General features: G+C 33.8%; 3 protein-coding genes across 3 annotated transcripts; 2 read left to right on the forward strand and 1 right to left on the reverse strand.

The window, feature by feature from the left end:
* Positions 1 to 4320: 4320 nt before the first annotated feature.
* TRIADDRAFT_52150 (uncharacterized protein) lies at positions 4321 to 5768 on the forward strand (the record flags this gene model as incomplete). The annotated part of the gene is made up of 5 exons (XM_002108025.1): positions 4321 to 4392; positions 4597 to 4736; positions 4832 to 4877; positions 5245 to 5334; positions 5487 to 5768. The coding sequence occupies 5 exons, from the start codon at positions 4321 to 4323 to the stop codon at positions 5766 to 5768; spliced, it is 630 nt and encodes a 209-aa protein (XP_002108061.1).
* Positions 5769 to 6101: 333 nt separating this feature from the next.
* TRIADDRAFT_52151 (uncharacterized protein) lies at positions 6102 to 10631 on the forward strand (the record flags this gene model as incomplete). The annotated part of the gene is made up of 15 exons (XM_002108026.1): positions 6102 to 6201; positions 6297 to 6409; positions 6499 to 6561; positions 6646 to 6838; positions 6958 to 7295; positions 7535 to 7645; positions 7718 to 7814; positions 7906 to 7987; positions 8087 to 8165; positions 8281 to 8400; positions 8475 to 8655; positions 8741 to 8897; positions 9310 to 9373; positions 10415 to 10443; positions 10526 to 10631. The coding sequence occupies 15 exons, from the start codon at positions 6102 to 6104 to the stop codon at positions 10629 to 10631; spliced, it is 1833 nt and encodes a 610-aa protein (XP_002108062.1).
* Positions 10632 to 12155: 1524 nt separating this feature from the next.
* TRIADDRAFT_63520 (uncharacterized protein) lies at positions 12156 to 19199 on the reverse strand (the record flags this gene model as incomplete). Its single annotated transcript, XM_002108764.1, has 21 exons — positions 12156 to 12268; positions 12358 to 12449; positions 12615 to 12658; positions 12764 to 12936; positions 13162 to 13263; positions 13364 to 13414; positions 13526 to 13637; positions 13730 to 13988; positions 14107 to 14221; positions 14306 to 14408; positions 15167 to 15323; positions 15584 to 15710; positions 16368 to 16485; positions 16624 to 16760; positions 16859 to 16934; positions 17046 to 17148; positions 17239 to 17363; positions 17433 to 17486; positions 17571 to 17597; positions 17697 to 17770; positions 19124 to 19199. 21 exons carry the CDS (start codon positions 19197 to 19199, stop codon positions 12156 to 12158), a joined length of 2238 nt encoding a protein of 745 aa, XP_002108800.1.
* Positions 19200 to 20696: the final 1497 nt, after the last annotated feature.

Genomic DNA, 20696 nt, shown 5'->3' on the forward strand with positions numbered 1-20696 from the left:
TCAATTTAAAGATTACGTTTAACAGATCGTAACCNCTTTTCATCTCATTGCCGCCATTGTTTGCTAATTTGATTTAAAGAGTCTTGTCGGGTAACTTTGCTCCTTTAATTCCGGTTGAAGTACCTACTCAGTATTACTACTTTGGTTGTGGCATAATATTTGGACCGATTTTTTTGCACTGCACTAAATTTATTTTCATAGCATAGTTACAGTTTGGAGCATTATCTGAAGATTACAGTAGATGGATTATTGCTAATAATTATACCTTTTTGTAATCGTAGTTATCAATATGATAGCGGTTATACTTTAATTCTAGTGTTGCTATCATGCACGCAAAGTAGATAGACCACTGATACCGTGCTTATGAATAGTTAATTGAGGGAAAATTCTTGATATAATACTTTATTACTACAGCAGTGCTGTATTTATAGTACTGTGTGGTAGCAGTGATAGTTTTTATTAGTGTGACTGATGCAAATAATACCACAGCCATGGCATTAAGATTTTATATTATACTGTATATGAATTATTATTAATTACGGCCGAAGCGGCACCTTAGCAATGGTATAATAATATCACTGCAGAACGATTCAATATTGTTTGATGATCTTGAATGTATACCAAAATTGTTTGGTTAAGAGTTCCTTTAGGAATCGTTGTTGAAATGTAATTTTGAGTAGAGTTTCGAATTTATAAAATGTATTGATACTATCTAATTGTGGCGGATTGATCGTCACTTTAACGTTAGATATATATATATACAGTATGCGTTGGACATCTGTGCCGATACGAGCCTTACTGTATCTCTATCGTTGATTTTCTATCGAATAATAATAATAGTAATAATTACTATTGGCATACAATACGATACATCATATCATTCAATATCATTAGTTAATTACGCGTCTTTATCTTTGGTATTTCATAAGGGATAATGTTGATTCTGTATTTTGATTTATTTAGCGGATGATTTATTATAATAAATAAATAAATACGAAGAAGGCTAATGACTGTAATGAAGAGTAAGTAAAACTGCATCTGCGGTAGTTTTGCTAATTGAATGTTCTCAACGTGTTTCAAAACTTGGTAAAGTCTATGGAGCACCTTTACTCAGCCATGGGCGTTAGCCCATTCCATTTATACATGAAAGACTCCAATACTTGTGTAGCACGTAGAGAAAAATTCAATGTCAAAATGGTACAAGGAAAGTTGGAAGTCTAATCCTACCGTCACTATTAGGCAATTTCCAGTAGTCCATACAGTAAAGTACTACAGTGTATTGCCTCCCATCACAGTGAAAACAGTACATTATTGTACATGAAAGACTCCAATAGTTGTGTAGCATGTAGAGAAAAATCCAATATCAAAATGGTAAAAGAAAAGTTGGAAGTCTAATCCTACCGTCATTATTAATTAGGCAATTTCCAGTAGTTCATACAGTAAAGTACTACAGTGTATTGCCTCCCATTACAGTGAAAACAGTACATTATTGTACATGAAAGACTCCAATAGTTGTGTAGTATGTAGAGAAAAATCCAATGTCAAAATGGTAAAAGGAAAGATGGAAGTCTAATCCTACCGTCATTATTAATTAGGCAATTTCCAGTAGTTCATACAGTAAAGTACTACAGAGTATTGCCTCCCATGACAGTAACAGTACATTATTGTACATGAAAGACTCCAATAGTTGTGTAGCATGTAGAGAAAAATCCAATGTCAAAATGGTAAAAGGAAAGTTGGAAGTCTAATCCTACCGTCATTGTTAATTAGGCAATTTCCAGTAGTTCATACAGTAAAGTACTACAGAGTATTGCCTCCCATGACAGCAACAGTACATTATTGTACATGAAAGACTCCAATAGTTGTGTAGCATGTAGAGAAAAATCCAATGTCAAAATGGTAAAAGGAAAGTTGGAAGTCTAATCCTACCGTCATTATTAATTAGGCAATTTCCAGTAGTCCATACTGGAAAGTACTACAGAGTATTGCCTCCCATGACAGTAACAGTACACTATTCTACATGAAAGACTCCAATAGTTGTGTAGCATGTAGAGAAAAAATCCAATGTCAAAATGGTAAAAGGAAAGTTGGAAGTCTAATCCTACCGTCATTATTAATTAGGCAATTTCCAGTAGTCCATACTGGAAAGTACTACAGTGTATTGCCTCCCATTTTACAGTACATTATTCATACATACTCACGTCCTGTACTGTACACTGTACGGTACTTGGGTACAGTATAACGGTATCTCCGTTGATCACATGGACACGGCTCGGCCAATCAGATTCAGTTTACCCATTTTCAAAAATTTAGCGGTAGTACTGTACACTGTACAGTATCGGGGTGGGAGAATGATGGTGGCGAAAAAGAAAGTTTTTTCTTGCAGTTCAAATCAATCCATTTGTTGCCACTACGCCGGTTGAACATTGAAACTACTACTGTTCATGGTTATACTATGAGATTCAGTTAGGTTATTGACAGGTTGAGAATAGGCGATTGTACATTCCATGTACAGTATGCGGTCTTCAAAATTTGTTCATTAGAAATACGATGAGATTGCCCGATTCGCAGTACTTAGTACTGTATCGGAGGGTACGCTGGATAGGACAGTACTGTATAGTGCACCAAGTTAGTGTGTGATAAGTATACCACTGTAGAGGGGATCGCCTTGACGATAGCCTTGGGTATGACACAGTACAATGCACTGTGCCCTTCGTCAAAGTGAACTACGGTAGTCTACGACCAGTCGACGGAGAACGCCAAAGACGAGCTTGGAGACGAGAAGAGTAAATTATTTTCAAATTTTCATTGAGAAAAAAATCAATTTCTTATAAGGAATCGCTGAATTACTAGACGATATTATCTGGAAAGGTGAAAGAGTGATTGGTTGATTGAAATTGTGATTCCTTTCCTGGATTTTGTCTTGGTTGAAGTGAATACAAAGAGTGCTCGTCACACTATCGGACTGTCAGAGGAAACTATTTCTACTTTGGTCAAAGAATTTCAAAATTGATTCTACAACATCATTATAACCAAGGTAGGGATGACCACTAGAACAACAGTAATATCTACCTTTATACACTTTAATTCATATTAAAATGACATGGAAGATATACAAAATGGAGAAATTAAAATTGTAACATTCAATGGTGTAAACGATGGAACGTGTATGCTTACTATTTTCAAGCATTCATAGAATACAGTAAGGATTAATCACCATCAGTTTAGCAATGTTATAAACTAGGATCTTGAAATTATAGAGTACAGTCATCAAAGCTGTTTCATACAAGCTACATAAGTTACTATACTGTTCATCAAGAAGAGTTTTTGATTAATATCTTGTCGAAAATAATTCTTGAACTTACGGATCCATTGATGTCAATGATGCATTACCGTTCATAATGGTCCTGTGTAGCAATAAATTGGATTAGCGGTCACTGTTGGCATTCACGCTACTTTACCGTTATACTCGGATATCGCACTGCTAGACTTCTTTCAAAGTTTGCCTAGTCTGTCTTTCATTAATGACGGCTAGATTGGATCTCAACGAATATTGATGAACGATAATCATACCAATTATTTGAAGGAAAATAGACAACTAGGCCTCCATCTGTCTATTTACAACGTCTTTACTTCACTTCAAATTGAAGTTAATCAACTTACTGACTGTAAAATGCTTTAAAGATAAAACTTGACACAACAACAATTCCGTTGTAATTCACTACTATAGGATATTTGTAAATATGTAGTTGTATTCATTTTGTAGAGTATACTAGCCTACTTAGTTTTAGTCAAGATTATAGCCTCAATGAGTTTATGCGATGAAAATTGTATCACAATATCCTACTCACATTCTTAACCCTTAAATGTAGAATATGATATTTATAAATCAGGAGTGTGCTCTAAAAAGCTTGCCAACGATAGCAGTCGATATATCATAGCGTAGTAAAACAGTGAAACATCAACTTCGTATTGAAAAATAGACTCTTGTCCACTGTATTTTATTGATACTGTAAAAAATTACGACTATTGAGATATGTTTGCAGGGTGATATTTTAATACGACTTAGCCTATTACATCAAATTCAACAGTTATATTCTGATTTATGCTGTTACAGTAAATGTGCAACAATTTGCATTAAATTTGTTTGTATGATGACATGATAAACTTACATTCGATATCCGGTAATAATTATACAAAACTCGGTATCAACTACAAACTTAAAAAACAGTCAAAGATTTTCTCATAGCCAAACTCATATAATCATTATTTACATTGAATTCTTTCATTAGAACATATAATTTATAATTTACTCGTATCATGGCGGATGTCAATATTTGTATCACTGGTTTTCAAGTTGCCAGCAATTGCGAGCTTGACTTGGCTTTGAAGGTAAATTGATTGACTCAATACATGCAGTCTTTACATGATACGATACCACATGGTCATCATGATTGTTTTCACATGGCTTACTTTTGAAAACTATGTACTAGAATTTCTAAGATTGCTACTATACACCATGCAAAAGTTGAAGGTCCATTCCAGAATTACTAAACTACTCTTATATGCCAAATTAAACAATTTCTCCTTTACTAGAAAATGAACGCAGTTACACGCAACTGTAAAGACGAAAATGAAATTAGTCAACTCTTGCAAGACAAAAGCAGAGACTGGTTCTTCCTACTTGATGACTTTCAGGGTCCACTGTTTGACATGTTGAAACTAAAGCGGCAGAGGTTATGATCTTAAGCTTATCATTAATCGAATCTTTGTATGATAAAACAATCAACGTTCCATCTAAATAAGAGTTCAATGTTACGCAATGATGTAGGATAATTGGTCCGCCGATCGTCTTATCTTGCGCTGACAGTAATCAGGTAAAAATTATATGTCTATAATCATACCTGTTGTACATTAGTGTAGAAAAGTTGATAAGCTATTCATTGAGTTTGAAAGTATGTTTTGTCTATATCTGCAATGAAATAGTTAATCAATTTTATGTAATTTTATAATACATATAAAACATTTATGCTGTTATGACTGTAATAAGATATGAATATTTACTTATATAAAACGTCCATGTCATAAGATTACACTTATCATGCTAAGAAATACAAAAGAAGACATCATTTATGCTTAGTAATTGTCAATAGCATCCTATCTGTTTGTGATACATTTCGTGTTTTAGAAAAAGTAATCTAGATTTTAAAAAATTTTTTTTTATGTAATTTCACCACGTACCAGTCATTACCCAACTGTATTAGGCCATTATATTGTACATTATTGCAAGGAACGATTTTATGCTTTACCGGCTTTAAAGAGAAAGATGCAATTGTAAGTATTGTCGATTGCATTCAATTAAGAAAGAATTTATATCATTTTAGTATTTTAGCATAATTTATATTAAATTTTATTCAGTTAGCATCTTTTCTGGAAATTTTTCTTCATGTAAATTCTATAGTAAAGATAATGTTGCTGTTTCATAGGCAAAATTAGTAAACATGGTACATTTTATGGGAGCAAGTATTCGTAAGGAAATGACTGCAAGGGTAACTCATCTTATTGCTAACACAGTTCAGGGTGAAAAATATCGTGTAAGTAAATATCTCCCTACCACATCGCTATATTATTTCGGTTACGATTGTGTGGTAATGGCAGAAAATCAGATGCTTATGATTGATAATGAATTATTAGCTATAGTCATTCATGCGCTATTGACAAATTTGATTTTGGAATTTTTAACTGTTGATGAGAATAGGCAGCAGTAAATTTTGGCGCTGCTATTATGTCAGAGCAGTGGATACACGAATTCTGGGATAGGAAGATGGAGAGGTTACAATAATAATTTAATATATACATTTAAAGCTGTAGTTACTAGAAGTAAAGAGAATAAAAATTATCGTTTTCTAACTGTTGCTGATCGCAATGTCGTATATGAATAAAATAAAAATATTGCCACTTTCAGAGGTTTGACTTTGGATGATCTGAAATTGGTGAGTATACAGTATATACCATATTTTAACTTTTGTATAGTATCATTGCTATTTCAATGTATAATGGAAATTGATAGCTACTTATCAGAGTTTAAAATCTTTTTTAAGATGGCTCATCGGTTAACGCTTTTTCATGGATGCCATATTGCCTTTCACGGATTTTCTAATACCGAGCGACAGCAAATGGAAGAGAATGCTAAGACACAAGGTATATCTAGCTTAACGTTTTAAAATCTATTTAATCGAATTATGATACTAAAATTATAGCTAGCGTCATGTGCTTTTAATCTTTTATTTTACTAGGAGGTAGACCTACAACTATAACTGATGTAAATTGCACTCACATTGTTGTTGAAAATCCAAATACCGAGATTTCCGAAAATATTAGTATTAAAGCGAAGATTGTTAAGCAGGAGGTAATACGGAATTTTTTAAGCTACAATTTATACGACAGTATAATACAAGACTGTTAACAATTTTGGCTGGTTTTTATTGAAATTTGTAGTGGTTTTGGGAAAGCATTCAGTTAAATGCATGCGCCGATGAATTACTATATTTGATAAGAAGGGTAAGTTATACAATCGAACTTTGACATTGATACTGCCGTATCTGGTTATACGCATCTTTAACCATTAATATTTTTTGGGTTCAGTCTGATACCACTCCTTTAGGAAACAATAGTATGAATACACCTGGATCTGGATTAAGATCTAGAAAACGTCGACGTGGCAAAATTGATTTGTCGGAGCTATTAACTCGTGGAGATTCGCATAATAGTTTACTAGGCAATGTTTTGGATTTGTCAGTTAGTATGCTTGAAGCCTCAGGAATAAACTCTGGCCAAGGTAACGTAAAATGAGTTTTAACGCTGTGTGTTATTAATTACTGTTATGCTATAATCGTATTTATTAGTTCATTACAAAGCTATAAATTACATTAATCAAGATTAATTATCCCTTTTCAGCTACACCATCTGGCGTACTATCTCCTCGTCCTCCTCTACTACATCATAGCGCAAGTGTGTCTTGCTGTAATACGCCGTTAGGAATTAGGGATAAGCGACATACTGCTCGTAAACAAGTTGTTATGGAACTTCTACAAACAGAAACTAATTACGTTGGTATTTTGAATACAATTATAAACTTGTTCAAATTACCATTGGAGCAGGATCAAAGAGGAGGTCCTATGCTTACACCAGGAGAGATTAAAACTATTTTCTCTAGTATACCAGAAATTCTCGATGTTCATAAAATAATCTTGGTAAAAATATTAGAGATTGATAATCTAGTCTTTTCATCTAAGGTAAAAGGATTATATAACGCCAGAAATATTCATTACTTGACATTAGGAATCTTTGCAACAAAACTTGAATAACTGGACCGAAGAATGTCTTACTGGTGAAATCTTTACAAAAAATGTTAGCATTACCATTATAGCTGTTACACTTACTAGATTTCTTTTAACATGTTTAATGTTTCTTTGATCTGCATGTAATTACGGTATACTATGATGATGACGTCATTGGATTAATTTCTTGATAGGCTGAGGCTTTACTTAAAGCTTACCCTCCGTTTGTTAATTTCTTTGAATTAACCAAAGAAACACTCGAGCAGTGTGATAAAAAGTACCCTAGGTTTCATGCATTCTTGAAGGTACAGTATTGACTCTACTATTGATAAACTGTATACTGTGAAGGTTCGAGATAAAGTTTCCTGATTTATTAGTTATGTCAGAATAAGCCGGAATGTGGACGACAATCCTTAGTTGAGCTTTTAATAAGGCCCGTGCAACGATTACCGAGCACTATCTTGCTATTACAAGGTACAATACTTTTTCTTTGTTAATTGTCAACAAATCCTAGAAAGAGATGATTGTTTGATTATAATCTACTGTTTTACTAATTCTGCTTTAGATATAATGAAACATACATCTGCGACCAATCCTGACTGTACCAAGTTGGAAGAAGCAATAAGTTCTCTCAGGAATGTTATGACGTAAGTTTGGGGCTTATTTACAGAGTTATGCTAAGAAAATTGTGTGTTTTGAAAGGTAATTAATAAATACAATTGCAACAACCTATTATTGATATCCAGACATATTAATGAAGATAAAAGAAAAACTGAAGGACGAATGCAAATGTTTGAAATTGTTAGGGACATAGAAGGATGTCCTGTATGTATAGTATAATGGATCATTATTACAAAAGATTTATATTTAAATGATTTCTGGTTGTGATTGTTGCATTTAAAATATTATGACTTTTTTTGATTTACTCGCAATCATGTAGCCTTATTTACTATCCTCCCATCGCTATCTGGTCATGCGTTTCGATATGGTAGCATTAGCAGACGTTTTTTGTAGTAAAGGAGACGCGATGACGATATTCTTGTTTTCTGATAGTATTGAGGTTAGCTACTATTCAGTGAATTCAGACTGAGAAATTTCACTGTAATTGATGTAGTTTCATTATATTGGATACAGATCAGTAAGAGACGTGTCAGTGCTAAAGTTACCAGAACACCCAGTTCAGCATCAAATTATGCCCTTCCTATTGGAAAGAGTCCTCTCAAGGCTTCATTTGGTAATAAGTTGATGTATAAGCATGTCGATTTCATGCCGTTATCCTATGTGAAAAGAGTTGTAGACGTAACGGATACTGAAGGTATGGGAGAGCTTTTACGAAATTAAATATCTTTTATAGAATGTACAATTTTTAATAAATATTTACTGTTATAAATATTCTGTAGAATGTAGCGGTATGTTTGCATTTATATTCCGATCACCAACCGATGTGAAGGAAAAACTAGCTATCTTCCGTTTAATAAACAACGAAGATATGACGAAAGACGAAATTTTACGGAAATTTACTAGATGTCTCGCGGATAATGCTGCTCTGCTGACTCGGTAACGTTTAATAGGGGTGATGTCGTTGCCAATAGGTGGTGCTATAAGTGACAGTGTAACTTTACGTTTTAGGATAATTTTCTAACGACGGCAGATTCTCAAGAAGTAATGCTTTCAAAGAAGGATTTACATCTGGATTCGTTTAGTAGCAATTTATTAAGGTTTGTAAGTTACTGGATTTTAATTCTTTATGATATTGATGGTTCTCAATTCGATCGCTACAACGTTATTACGTAACAGAGCTGCAAAAAAGACAACCAAAAAGGTTGGTCGGGCTTTTTCCATTAGCAAAACCCCTAAGAGAAATACGTACAGACGTACAACGAGGTTAATAAAGCCTAATTTAAGCCTGACGTTTCATGAATTACATTTAGTCATTTTATGATAAGGAATGTAATATTTCATATTATAGTGCTATAGCTAGTCCATTCATCACGCCCGTATCCGGTACTGTAAATTCATCGGAATGCCTTGATGTAAGTATTAGTACAGCTTTGATTTTAACCTACTATTATACACGTATTTTCGATGATTGAAAGGCAGTTGTTATTTCTATAATAACAGAAGGTGTTTTTATTCTAAAGGATATGAGTTCTCCTTTGCCTTCTCGAAAACGGGTTGCTTTATCTACCAATATTTAACCTGAATTATATGGTATTCCGGTGCCTAAAGTGAAATTTTCTTAGTTGCATGACTAATTTATAGCGATAAGGCGCTTCTAATTCACGAGAGCTATTATAGTAGATCTATTTGTAAATGTTAATGTAGATATTTTACCATAATTAATTAATAACTCACAACGAACTACGTGCATTTTATTATTAGCTTGATGATATGTAATGTTATTGTAAACTTTACTGTGCAGAAATGCATAGGTATTGTTATAGTGTAATCGTAACTAGGTACGTAGCTACATGCAATTTGATGTTTCGTATATAATGCCTATAGCTGTATTTTTAAGGAGGTGTAAATTTAATAAATCATTACAACTACAGCACATACTCATATCGTTTCTTGTTTGTCTATCGTTCATTCTATAAGTTACTTTACCATAGCACTTTTGATAAGAAATAACGTTATTACGTGGTTATCTCTACTTTCTAAAACTTTACAACGAATAGATATTATATTAAAAGTATTTTGCACTGTACTTCATTCCGGACAGCAATTACAGTTAATTAATTACTTAGCTGCACACCTATTGACAATAGAGAACTACGCTAACCTGTACCTAAATCTAGTAAACAATCACAGTAACACACTATTTTTTTCGCATACTTAAGCCAGCAGGAAGATGCAATTTACTGCAGTACAGTTGTATGATTCATAGCGAAATTTTTGTTGAAATCCTTGTTATTGCAATTCGAAGGTGTTACAAAATTGTTTACTAGCAATACTACAATCGAAGGCTATATAGGAGAGCGTTCGATCAAGATCGCTCTAATTTGGCTAAAAGAACAAGCCGTAGGTACAAAGTGAACATTTAAAAAGGTACATTCACACGATGAATTTTTTAGAGATTTTTTCGTGAATTACTTTCGGACAGGTAAGTAAGTTCGTTTAATATGGATACTATACTAGTATGCTTGCTTTATGTTTCACCCAACGTTTGAATTTTATCTTCTTAGGTCGTCCGATTTATGGACAGTTGGGTGGGGAACATGGCTAATGGTTGCAATCTCACTCGAACATTTTAATCTTATTTTTTCGGTCGTCCAACTTATGGAGAGTTAGGAGGGCCGGAAAAATAAAATTCAACTACATCCATAGGTATGACTGTTGTACGATAAGCTGTTCTTAGGCTTCCATAGAATATGCAATAGCATAATAATTTTCTGTATTTAATTCTTTAGTGATACAATTGCGATGACAGTTTGACGGCTAGCTCATATTGAAAATATCCACTCGAACGCAGGAAAATTTCCAAATCTGCAATTTCATGCTTTACCTTCAATATCTTCATTATCGATGATGCCGTACTATTTTAAACTGTTTTGACTACACCAATAGCGGCATACAGTAATGCAGGATGCATTAGAGATTTATATTATCAATACGTGAAAACAGTAGTGGGTTATAATCCCAAGTAAGTTGATGTGCGCGTAATATAAATTTATTATTCGTAGGTTAACTGAGATAGGAGTAAATTTTTTCATGTACTGCTTCGCACCAATTATAAAATAGCAACATTGCTACAAACTAGTAATCATCTATAAGACAGTTCTTACCAACACCGATATTTATTAGCACCACTCGATGTAAGGTAGACTGTAAAACATTACAGTCAAAACGCTACAATTAGAGTTTTCAGAGTAACAATGCACTTTTATCGTAAACAATATTCGAAGTATTTAAAGCTACGCGTTGTTTCGTAATAACTAAAATAATGATAGCATATTATAATGAAATTCGTAATATAGGCCGACATGGCGTATTATTTTTAAGGTTTGCTATACGTTCATATCTGACACTGTATATTTACCACAATTGGCATTATCTATACTCGTTACGACACCAATATTTTAGAATATTCACATAGAATACTTTTAGGTGTAATAATATATTCACCACTTCTCATAGAATAAAAATCCTATCGTTATAAACACTACTTACTCATATTTACATAACTTTACGTCCGCGTTATGGCTAAATATATAGTTATATATATGTATCAATATCCCGCAAATAATAATTTCACATAGGGTGAAATCAAATAACAAACATTATGACAATAAAACCACATGGCCTAGCATCTATATTGCTATCTGACCAGTTACAATGTACCCCTACAGTAGTCATAGTTGTTCATGGTCATGATTAACTTTGAAATTGTGACTGAAATTTACAATACTGTATAAATATCGAGATTTTTAGTAGCTAACGGTACATTGCATTGTTTTAATGTTCGACATTAAATATATACGAAAAAAGATAATCTAAATCCGAAAATGGTAGATAGCACGAAATATCCCGGAGTCTATCACTAATTTACAAGTATATATTACTCTACCGCCCAAAAAGACAATTCAAGATTCTTACAAAGGCAATTAGGATTAAAATAAAATAAAAAACTACAATTTTGCAGTAGTAAAACAATACTCTGAGCAGTATTACTTCCAATCTAGAGATTTTGTGTAATAGTATAATAGTAATAGTATAGTGATAAAACATAGTACAGAATGATCTAAATATCCAAACGAAAAATTGGGTTTTCCGTAGCGTAAATCCTGCGCTCTACTAGATTTTTCAATTTAGTAACTATTTTTCAATTTTTTCTTTTGAAGCGACCCATATTGTAGGCCCAGATTCATGATTAATAACCGCTTTAACGTTTTCTAACAGATCATCTAAAGTCTCACCTTGCACCATAGCTATTCAAAATAAACATTAAAACAAACAAATATTAACGATTACGATCAGGAATTTTATGCGTACCTATTAAATCAATTGAACTACGCACTAGTGAAATATTCCGCGAATTCTTGTTCTGTTTTTTGAGCTCGTTCGAAGGCTTTTCGAGCTTGATCGGCGGTCATTCGTTTTAATTGTTCTCTAAATTCCAAATAAATGTTCACGTTTATTTAGTCTGTTGCATTAGCATAGCAATGATAAGTTTAATTATATATAAATTTATCAAAAACAGGCCCTAACAATAATGATTTGGGTGATTTCGGTTTTAAGAAGATAGCCACAGGATCTAATTTTGCAACTTGTAACCTCTTAATTGCGTAACCGCTAACATCAAGCAAGCAATGTTTACCCTGTAGAACGTAAACAAAATCGAGGTTATATTATCGAGGTCAGTCTCGACGTCTGATATGCTTCTAATGTAGAATATGCGGATAGATACAGTACATACACCATACCTTGCGGCAAACGTCCTTGACAGCGGTAACTGAAGTTCCATAAAGGTGCTCATTTAGCTGTCCAGCTTCAATGAAAACATGATTTTGGATATCTTGTTCCATCTCCTGGCGAGACTCAACAAAGTAGTAGTCTTGTCCATGGATTTCACCATCACGAGGTGGGCGTGTGGTATCTTTTATAAAAAATAGAATATCTTAGCTTGCTAACCACAAATGCCTATAGAATGCGCAATATATTGTAAATTACAGTCCAGTAGATACTAGTAAGCATTTATACCATTTTTTGGTAATTGTTGATCTACACAGTATTTGATTGCTAAGCGTCTAAATAATTTACTGTCAAGGTGATGCCTCTTTCCACAATCTGTAATTACTGTTTATTTTATTAAATATCTTACGAGGTACACAGGTTGTTATTCGATCTGAAAGTTCCACTAATAAATCATCGCTTATTCGATCCTTGCAAGGTCCAAGCAAAACAATAGGTCTACCAGCGGTGACTAGTATTTTAAAAAAATATAATTTTTGTATCTTAATGGCATATTGACAGTAAATCATGAATAATCTAAGAAAGTGATGACTTAAATATTCTGTATTTACTTTCTTTTTGTATCACAGGTTCATAAGAGAGAATAACATGGCTTGCAAGTTCTAAAAATAAAAAACAATGGTGATATTTTATGGCGTTAATTTTGATATTGTACAATAGCTATAATATCAGCAATTTAAATTGTACTATTGCAATTCATAAGCATAACTTACTGTCATCTTCTTCGGCATTTATTGTTTCAGATGATCTATTTTTTCGATTGAATAGAGGCATCCTTTTGATATAGCTCATACTTTTATTTCGTTTTACTGACACCAATGATACCTGATATTTACATCGTTAATACAATTCATTAATTGTACGAAAGCTAAACATGGTTAGCTAATAGCAAATGGTATGACGTAATAAAATGCTACCCTGCGATCACTCGATTCGTCTAATCCGGAAGATTTACGAAATTTAACACTTTTCAATCGAGACTGTTCTTTCCTTTCAACCCTCTTCTTGCTAGGTATTATTCCACGTCCTTCTTCAGAACTGTTCCAGTTAACTAAGCTTGCTTGCCACCATTCATCATCGCTAGCGTTCGTAATATGTAAGATATCGCCAAAGTTGAAACTTAATCCTTGGCTTGGTAATCCAGAATCATTGTTCTTATCATAGCTAATTAATGCCCTAAAAATATGGATTAATCATTAATGTTTTAACATGCTGTTGATAACATATTACTTTTCGATAATCCTGCTCATCAATTGTCAATACTTTTGCATTCAACGCTCAATATCTTTCTTACCGAACATATAAACTTTTCTTCGTTGGTGCCTTTAAACTAAGTGTACTGGCACTAGCGGTAGGATTTAACATTAGCTCACGTATTGTGGCAATATTCGATTTAAGGCGGCCAAAGCCTGTAATGAAATGTTAAAAATGAAGACTTGAAGGTAGCAGTAGAGAGCTACCGTTTGTTAATAAGCTAGTGGTCCGAAATTTACCTTCCGGATCGTGCACCACAGCCAAATTTACCGGTGATTTAGCTTTCTTGATAATTTCAACAGCTTCATCGTGGTTTGCTTCTGATAAATCAGCACTGTTTACCTGTACACATACGTATGCAAGTTTTATTGAAGAATAATACTAAATATGGATAAATGCTATCCATGTTTACATGTAATTAAAATAACAGTATAATTCGTTACTGATTCTGATAATTTTTGTGTTGTATTCAAATGGATCTAGATGAGCGTCATTAGCTAGATTTTAATATTTATATTTAGTTTATGCACACTATATATTTATGATTTAATAGCATTTACCAGATGGGAAAAACGAAGGATCATAGAGTACTTATACTGAAGTGCGTTACCTTGAGTAATCATATGTATAATAATATTCTTATGTAGGTATATTATATAAAATGTTGGCGATAATTAAAAGATTAAAGAAAACTTGTTATAAGAAATACTTTTGGGTAACAGATATATACTAAGGCGTCAGGTGAATTATATAATTAGTCTAAGAAACGAGCTCCGCTGACCCGTGACATTCCTATTCATTGTTATGTGAAAGTCATATCATAAATACATAGACTGTATATGTGTATATTCGCTTTGCAAGCTTAATGGTGTATTATATTTCATACTGTATTGATTTTAAAAATAGTATAATGCAAGCTATATACAATCACAGCTTTGATTATAGGCTATAATTAACGCTAGACTGATATCAATAATATTTGTATTACTTATCAAAACTCATCACATAAGTTTATGACTTGCATCCGTAAATGCTAGATATGGAGCAGCACTGCTTAATATAAAGTATGAACAACAATGGCTGCTATGTATCAGTATTACCTGCAATATCTTATCACCAGGTTGCAGACGACCATCTTCTTCTGCTGGTCCTCCGTAAGATATAAACGAGACGTAGATACCTTGTGCATTATCACCTCCCACAATATTAAATCCTAGACCAGATGGCCGTCGGTTTAATGTTATTCGTCGTGATTGACTACGCGAGTGCATGCATAACAGTTAGTTGAGTTTAAAATTAATAGTTACATTGAAATTGAACGAATTACTACGCCAAATTGTTTAGAAAGCTAATGTAAGATTAGACTCATGACTGTTACTATAGCATGTTTTTCGCTTAATGATCGAGTAGGTGTAAGTTCCATAGCGGTACAATTTCGTTTCATAAATGCGAGGACCTCTACTAATAACTGCTAAGTGTCAAAATTTGGTTGCAAATAGCAAGTATATCTATCGTACCTATTATCATCAGCTGACGAAGATGATTGTAGCGCTGCCGCTATCTCAGTCGACTCTGGTGGTGATGATGAAGGGGCAGTTTGAGTTTGTTCCTGTATTTTCTTATCTTGTTTTTTGTCTCTTGAACCTACAGTAAGTTAGCATGAAATTACTTTAACTCTTTTTTCGGTATTATGAATTTTATCAACTAAGACTTTAGCTAAACAGCAATTTCTAGGTAAGAATTTGTAACATCTCGTAAAGTAAGGCAATTGCTATGATATCATTAGTGCTGGAGAGGAAAAAAATACGGTACATAAGAACAAAAGCAACGAACTTCATGCAAGACTGCTGTAGAACTCCTTTTTGACTCTCGTGGGGAATGAGTATGAATGGAAAGAAGGAAGGAGTAATTGAAATAAATATTAAAAATTATTACTCCAGAGAAGAAAGAATTCCTGATCCTTTTCCGTGGTAAATAAAAGTACTTTATTTATCTTTTATTACTTATTACATAGTTGATAATAAGCACACCGCAAGGCTAAAAATCCACTATTACAGAATTTAGTAGTAAACTTCCGACACTAAAAATATTTACGAAGAAAAAAGTAATATCACAATCGCTTATCGGGTACATAAAATTCTATGTGAGACGATACGTATGTCATGAGCACACCATGTTTAAGGGTTAGAGTTAAAAAAAACATTAAAATTTTGCCTGTTTCAATATATATTAGAGCCAAACCAAAGGAGTCTAGCAGTGCTACATGAAATGTTGCTCTTCATAAAATAACTTATGAACTACCTGAGCCATCCTTGCGTGGGCGTGGCTTAACAACTACTAAAGAAACAACGTCAGCAGTTTCTTTTAATATAGCAACAGCCTCTTCGTGGGTTACATTTTCCAAAGATAGTGTGTTAACCTAAATTAACCAATTCAGCAACAATTAATGAACGCAGTTACAATAAATGAATTCCTATCAATAAGGCTATCTTGACAATTTCATTTGTGTCTATTATTAGATACAGTAATCAATCTGAAAGAGTAAGTTGTAATTTACCTTGGTAATACGATCACCGACTTCTAGGCGACCATCTTGAAAGGCAGCACCACCCTCGATGATTTTAGTAACGAAGATACCATTATCGTTTATGATATGTTGGTTACCGACTCCACCGGCAATACTGAAACCGAGACCTTGTACAAGAATAGAATTCATTTTTTCAAATTGATCGATAGTTTTAAGCCTGTATTGGTACCTAAGCAATAGTATAGACCTCGATTATATGGCTTACCTTTATCCTCTTTATGAAGAACAATGTTCATCAGTTGTGATGCATCATAGTCCTTTACAGGGAATCGCTTAACTCTCTATTGAAGTATAATTATTTATATACGTATTATCTATTACTGATTTTCAGTATTAGCCTAGCTAGATTCAATTGGAATATACAAACTTTATTACCAGTAGTAAGTACTAACCAATTTAACTTCGCTACCGGCTGACTTCAAAGCATCAACACAAACTTGATGGGCAACATCTTCCATAAGTTGATCATCAACAGCAACGATCGTATCATAAACTCTAAAATGATGAACGTCAAGTTTTGTTGTAACTATTTGTAATAGATCTTTTCCCATTGATATTTTTGATGTCTTACAAAATTTGACTTACTTAAGTCTTCCGTCAGCTTCAGCAGCGCCACCAGGAATAACTTTGGTGATATATATGCTTGTATCGTTGTCAAAGTGAGGATTATCGGTACCACCAGCGATGCTAAAGCCCAAACCGGAGGAGCCCTAACAAAGATATTATTGTGATGTTAAGGGAAGATTCAATTTTCAATCTATCTCACTTTTTTAACTTACCCTCAATAGTACTATATCTAGGTATTGCACTTCGTTAACGGCACCATAGTCAAACTATAAAAAATTATGATTATCAGATCGGTATGTATATATTCGATAAATATTAGCTAATTTAAAATTAAAAATTTGTATACTTACATCTCCAATATCTTGGTTATTTGCTTCCTATTCAGAATATATATATATATATATAGATTTATTACGATGAAGATAGACTACAGATATAAAGTAGAAAATTGTAATTGTTAGGTATGATTTTTCGACCTTTTCTTCTTCCTCTTGTTCATCTTGTGGAGGTTCTCCTTTCTCCAAAACGTAAGCATAATAGTCGCGGACATCTATATATACAATAGTACAAGGTTGTAGCGTTACATAGACACGACACTAAATGTGGATTCATTGAAACTAACTATTCGTAGTAGATTAACGACAATGTTCGCGATCGAATTGCAATCTGTCGTTAATGTAGTTTATAGTACTACGTGTGACCTCATTGTTCTAGTGAGGCTTCTATCAGTTTTTGAGAATCATTGACAAATGTTATGTAAAACATTAGATAGTACATTACTATAGTGATGACTACTATCATCATGGTGTACGTACAGCATAGTACTGTTTTCATATCATCTTACTTATCCAATGTATCGGTTGCATCCAGCATGTTAATATATACTTGATGACCGATATGATTTTTTTGGGCGTTATCAAAACACTGTACTGTATAGTAGGTGTACTGGTGAATCAATATATTGTCTATTGTACAGTATTGTACTTTAATCAACCAATTTGGTCATTCTAAATCAAGGCTTAACTACTACCATCTATCACAGATGCATCTTGTCACATAAAAGTAAATAGATGGGAAACTATGCCTAACGTCTGGCTATTCCATTCGATCGATGTTGTCGCAAAAATTGGAACGCTGACGGTACGTCATTATACTGTACAGTTGCACCTGTCGATGGTTTGGGTTGTTGCATCACTGCGGCATTTAGACAGTATTAGCCATTATATATGGAGTAAAATTGCAATCATCAGTACAGATAGTAGTATAACTACAGTGTTTACGCTACTTTCCATTTCAAAACATATCTAGAGTTTACCATCTGGTACACCCAAAACTTTTTTTTGACGACTTCCAGTACTGTACTGTACTATCTCGATCAATATTGAGGTGCGTTGGTGTAGATGGGCGTGGACCGGTCCAACCCTATACTGTATTCAATGACGGTATGATATTACTTGTGGGGCCCCTTGCTACAGTATACAGGCTGCACTCTGGCGTAGCGGCGCCTATTCTCATCCAAGACAAAACACTGCCGCTGTGTTGAGAGTGACCCGGACGGGCCACGATCGCCACAGCAATTCAAAATTAACATCGATTGTCTTATTGTCGGCTCGTCAGACAAGTGACGTAATACAATACAGTACACAATGCAATTCACTGTACGATACCGCTTCCAGGGATTGTACTGTACAGTATGTGTCAGTTATTATTATTATTATTATTATAATGATCAAAGCAGTTCATTAATTTATACAGTACGTATTGTACGCGCCAAGGTGAAGGCACCACTCGGCTGACCTGGAAAAACGCCGACACGCAAAATGACACTTGAACTACTGTATGGCGCACAACACTCTGCAACATGTGACTACGCACTGTAGAGTGACACAACAGTTGCACATACGTACAGTACTGTCAATCTCTTCATTGTCCGTAAAATCTTCTTTGCAGTACAGCGTGATTCGCTTCTTTTTCGCCATTTTAGCATCGAAAATCAATATTATCCTCGTACAGTAAATATCGCTTGAGAGGTAATTCGGCAATTAATTCCCAATATTCACCCAATTAATAGTTACTTGTTTTTGTACAAATAAAATGAATGACACCGTAGTACAGTACTAGAGGCATGCTCGGTAAAGGGTAAACTAACCAAGGATTAAGCTCGATTGAATCAGTTATAGAGAAAAATGAAAAATTATCGAGCATAAAATTGGCCAGCATGGACACTACTAAAAATTATGCTTAGATCATTCATATACAGTTGTTGATGGCAATACAAAAGACCAGTAAATCAACGGCATTATACGATGGTTAAAATACTCATTACTGTAACTTCATATTCAGTAGCATCGCCGTAAAACTCTTTTACAGTTCGCTATTGTAACTGAACCTTGACTGTCTTATGAGACTACAGAATTAATTAGCAACAAGATACAATTAAGCAAGGAGATCTGTAATCGACTACTTTATGGTACTGTGTACCTTCTACGGAGTATGTATTGCATTTTTCAATTGAAGCGGTGATCCAAAACTACTAAGCGGATGAATTTAAGATGGGCAATGATTTCATGGATAAAATAAGAAAAGAATTCAAGACTGGATCAATTGTCATAACGAGTCATTAGCGATGAGTGAGTTAGAGTCATGAGTACATTGATAGCTAAATAATCTGGGTCTGTTAATCCCAACTCTCAAGCATAGCAGGGTTGACTTTTTTTAGTAATCCCTAGCTGTACTAAAATTACAAGTAAAAAGGATCGCTTCTGAAAAAAAAAAAACCTGTACAAAACGTACTTAGTAGGCAGTCTTGAGGCTAGCAGAGTTACGGTATAAAGTATGATGCAGTCTTCCTTTGTCATTATCACCGAAGGCGGTACAGCAATGCAAGGTGTAATGGTGTTAAAAAGCATACTCATGTTGATCCTTTTTTAACTTTGTTAGTTAATCACTAATCATGCCTACGATAGCAAAAGATGGATGGATGGATCAAGGCAGAGTATGGTATAGGACAATCCTGTATGCCTACAGATACAGTATTGAATTGTAGACGTTTTCAGTCATAGTCAAGCATATATGTATACCTTGCTTTCTCGCCGAGTAATACAGTGTCCTCTACAATTTTGGACAAATCGATAGAATTGTCTTTAAAAGTGAGGACTACTTTTCATTCGTGTACAATATCATGTAAGTCAATAATAATGATGACTCTTGGTATCTTATAAAGAATCATAATGTCGTCTTTTTGTAACTACTGCTTGGCTGCCATCAATCATGACCTTATTCGTTAAATTCATTCCGATTGAGTGATGTAGCAAGCGATACACAAGAAAAACGTGAAATACTTGGAGCTGACATGTTTCATAATAATATTGACTCTTATTAAGAAGATCAAATAGAGATCTAGAAAAATTGACGTCTTATAGTAGATATCACCGATTAAGGCAGGTTACACAACGAAAGTAGTGAGTAGAAGGAGA

This window comes from Trichoplax adhaerens, genomic scaffold, assembly GCF_000150275.1.
Source record: "Trichoplax adhaerens TRIADscaffold_1 genomic scaffold, whole genome shotgun sequence".
Taxonomy (NCBI): domain Eukaryota; kingdom Metazoa; phylum Placozoa; class Uniplacotomia; order Trichoplacea; family Trichoplacidae; genus Trichoplax; species Trichoplax adhaerens.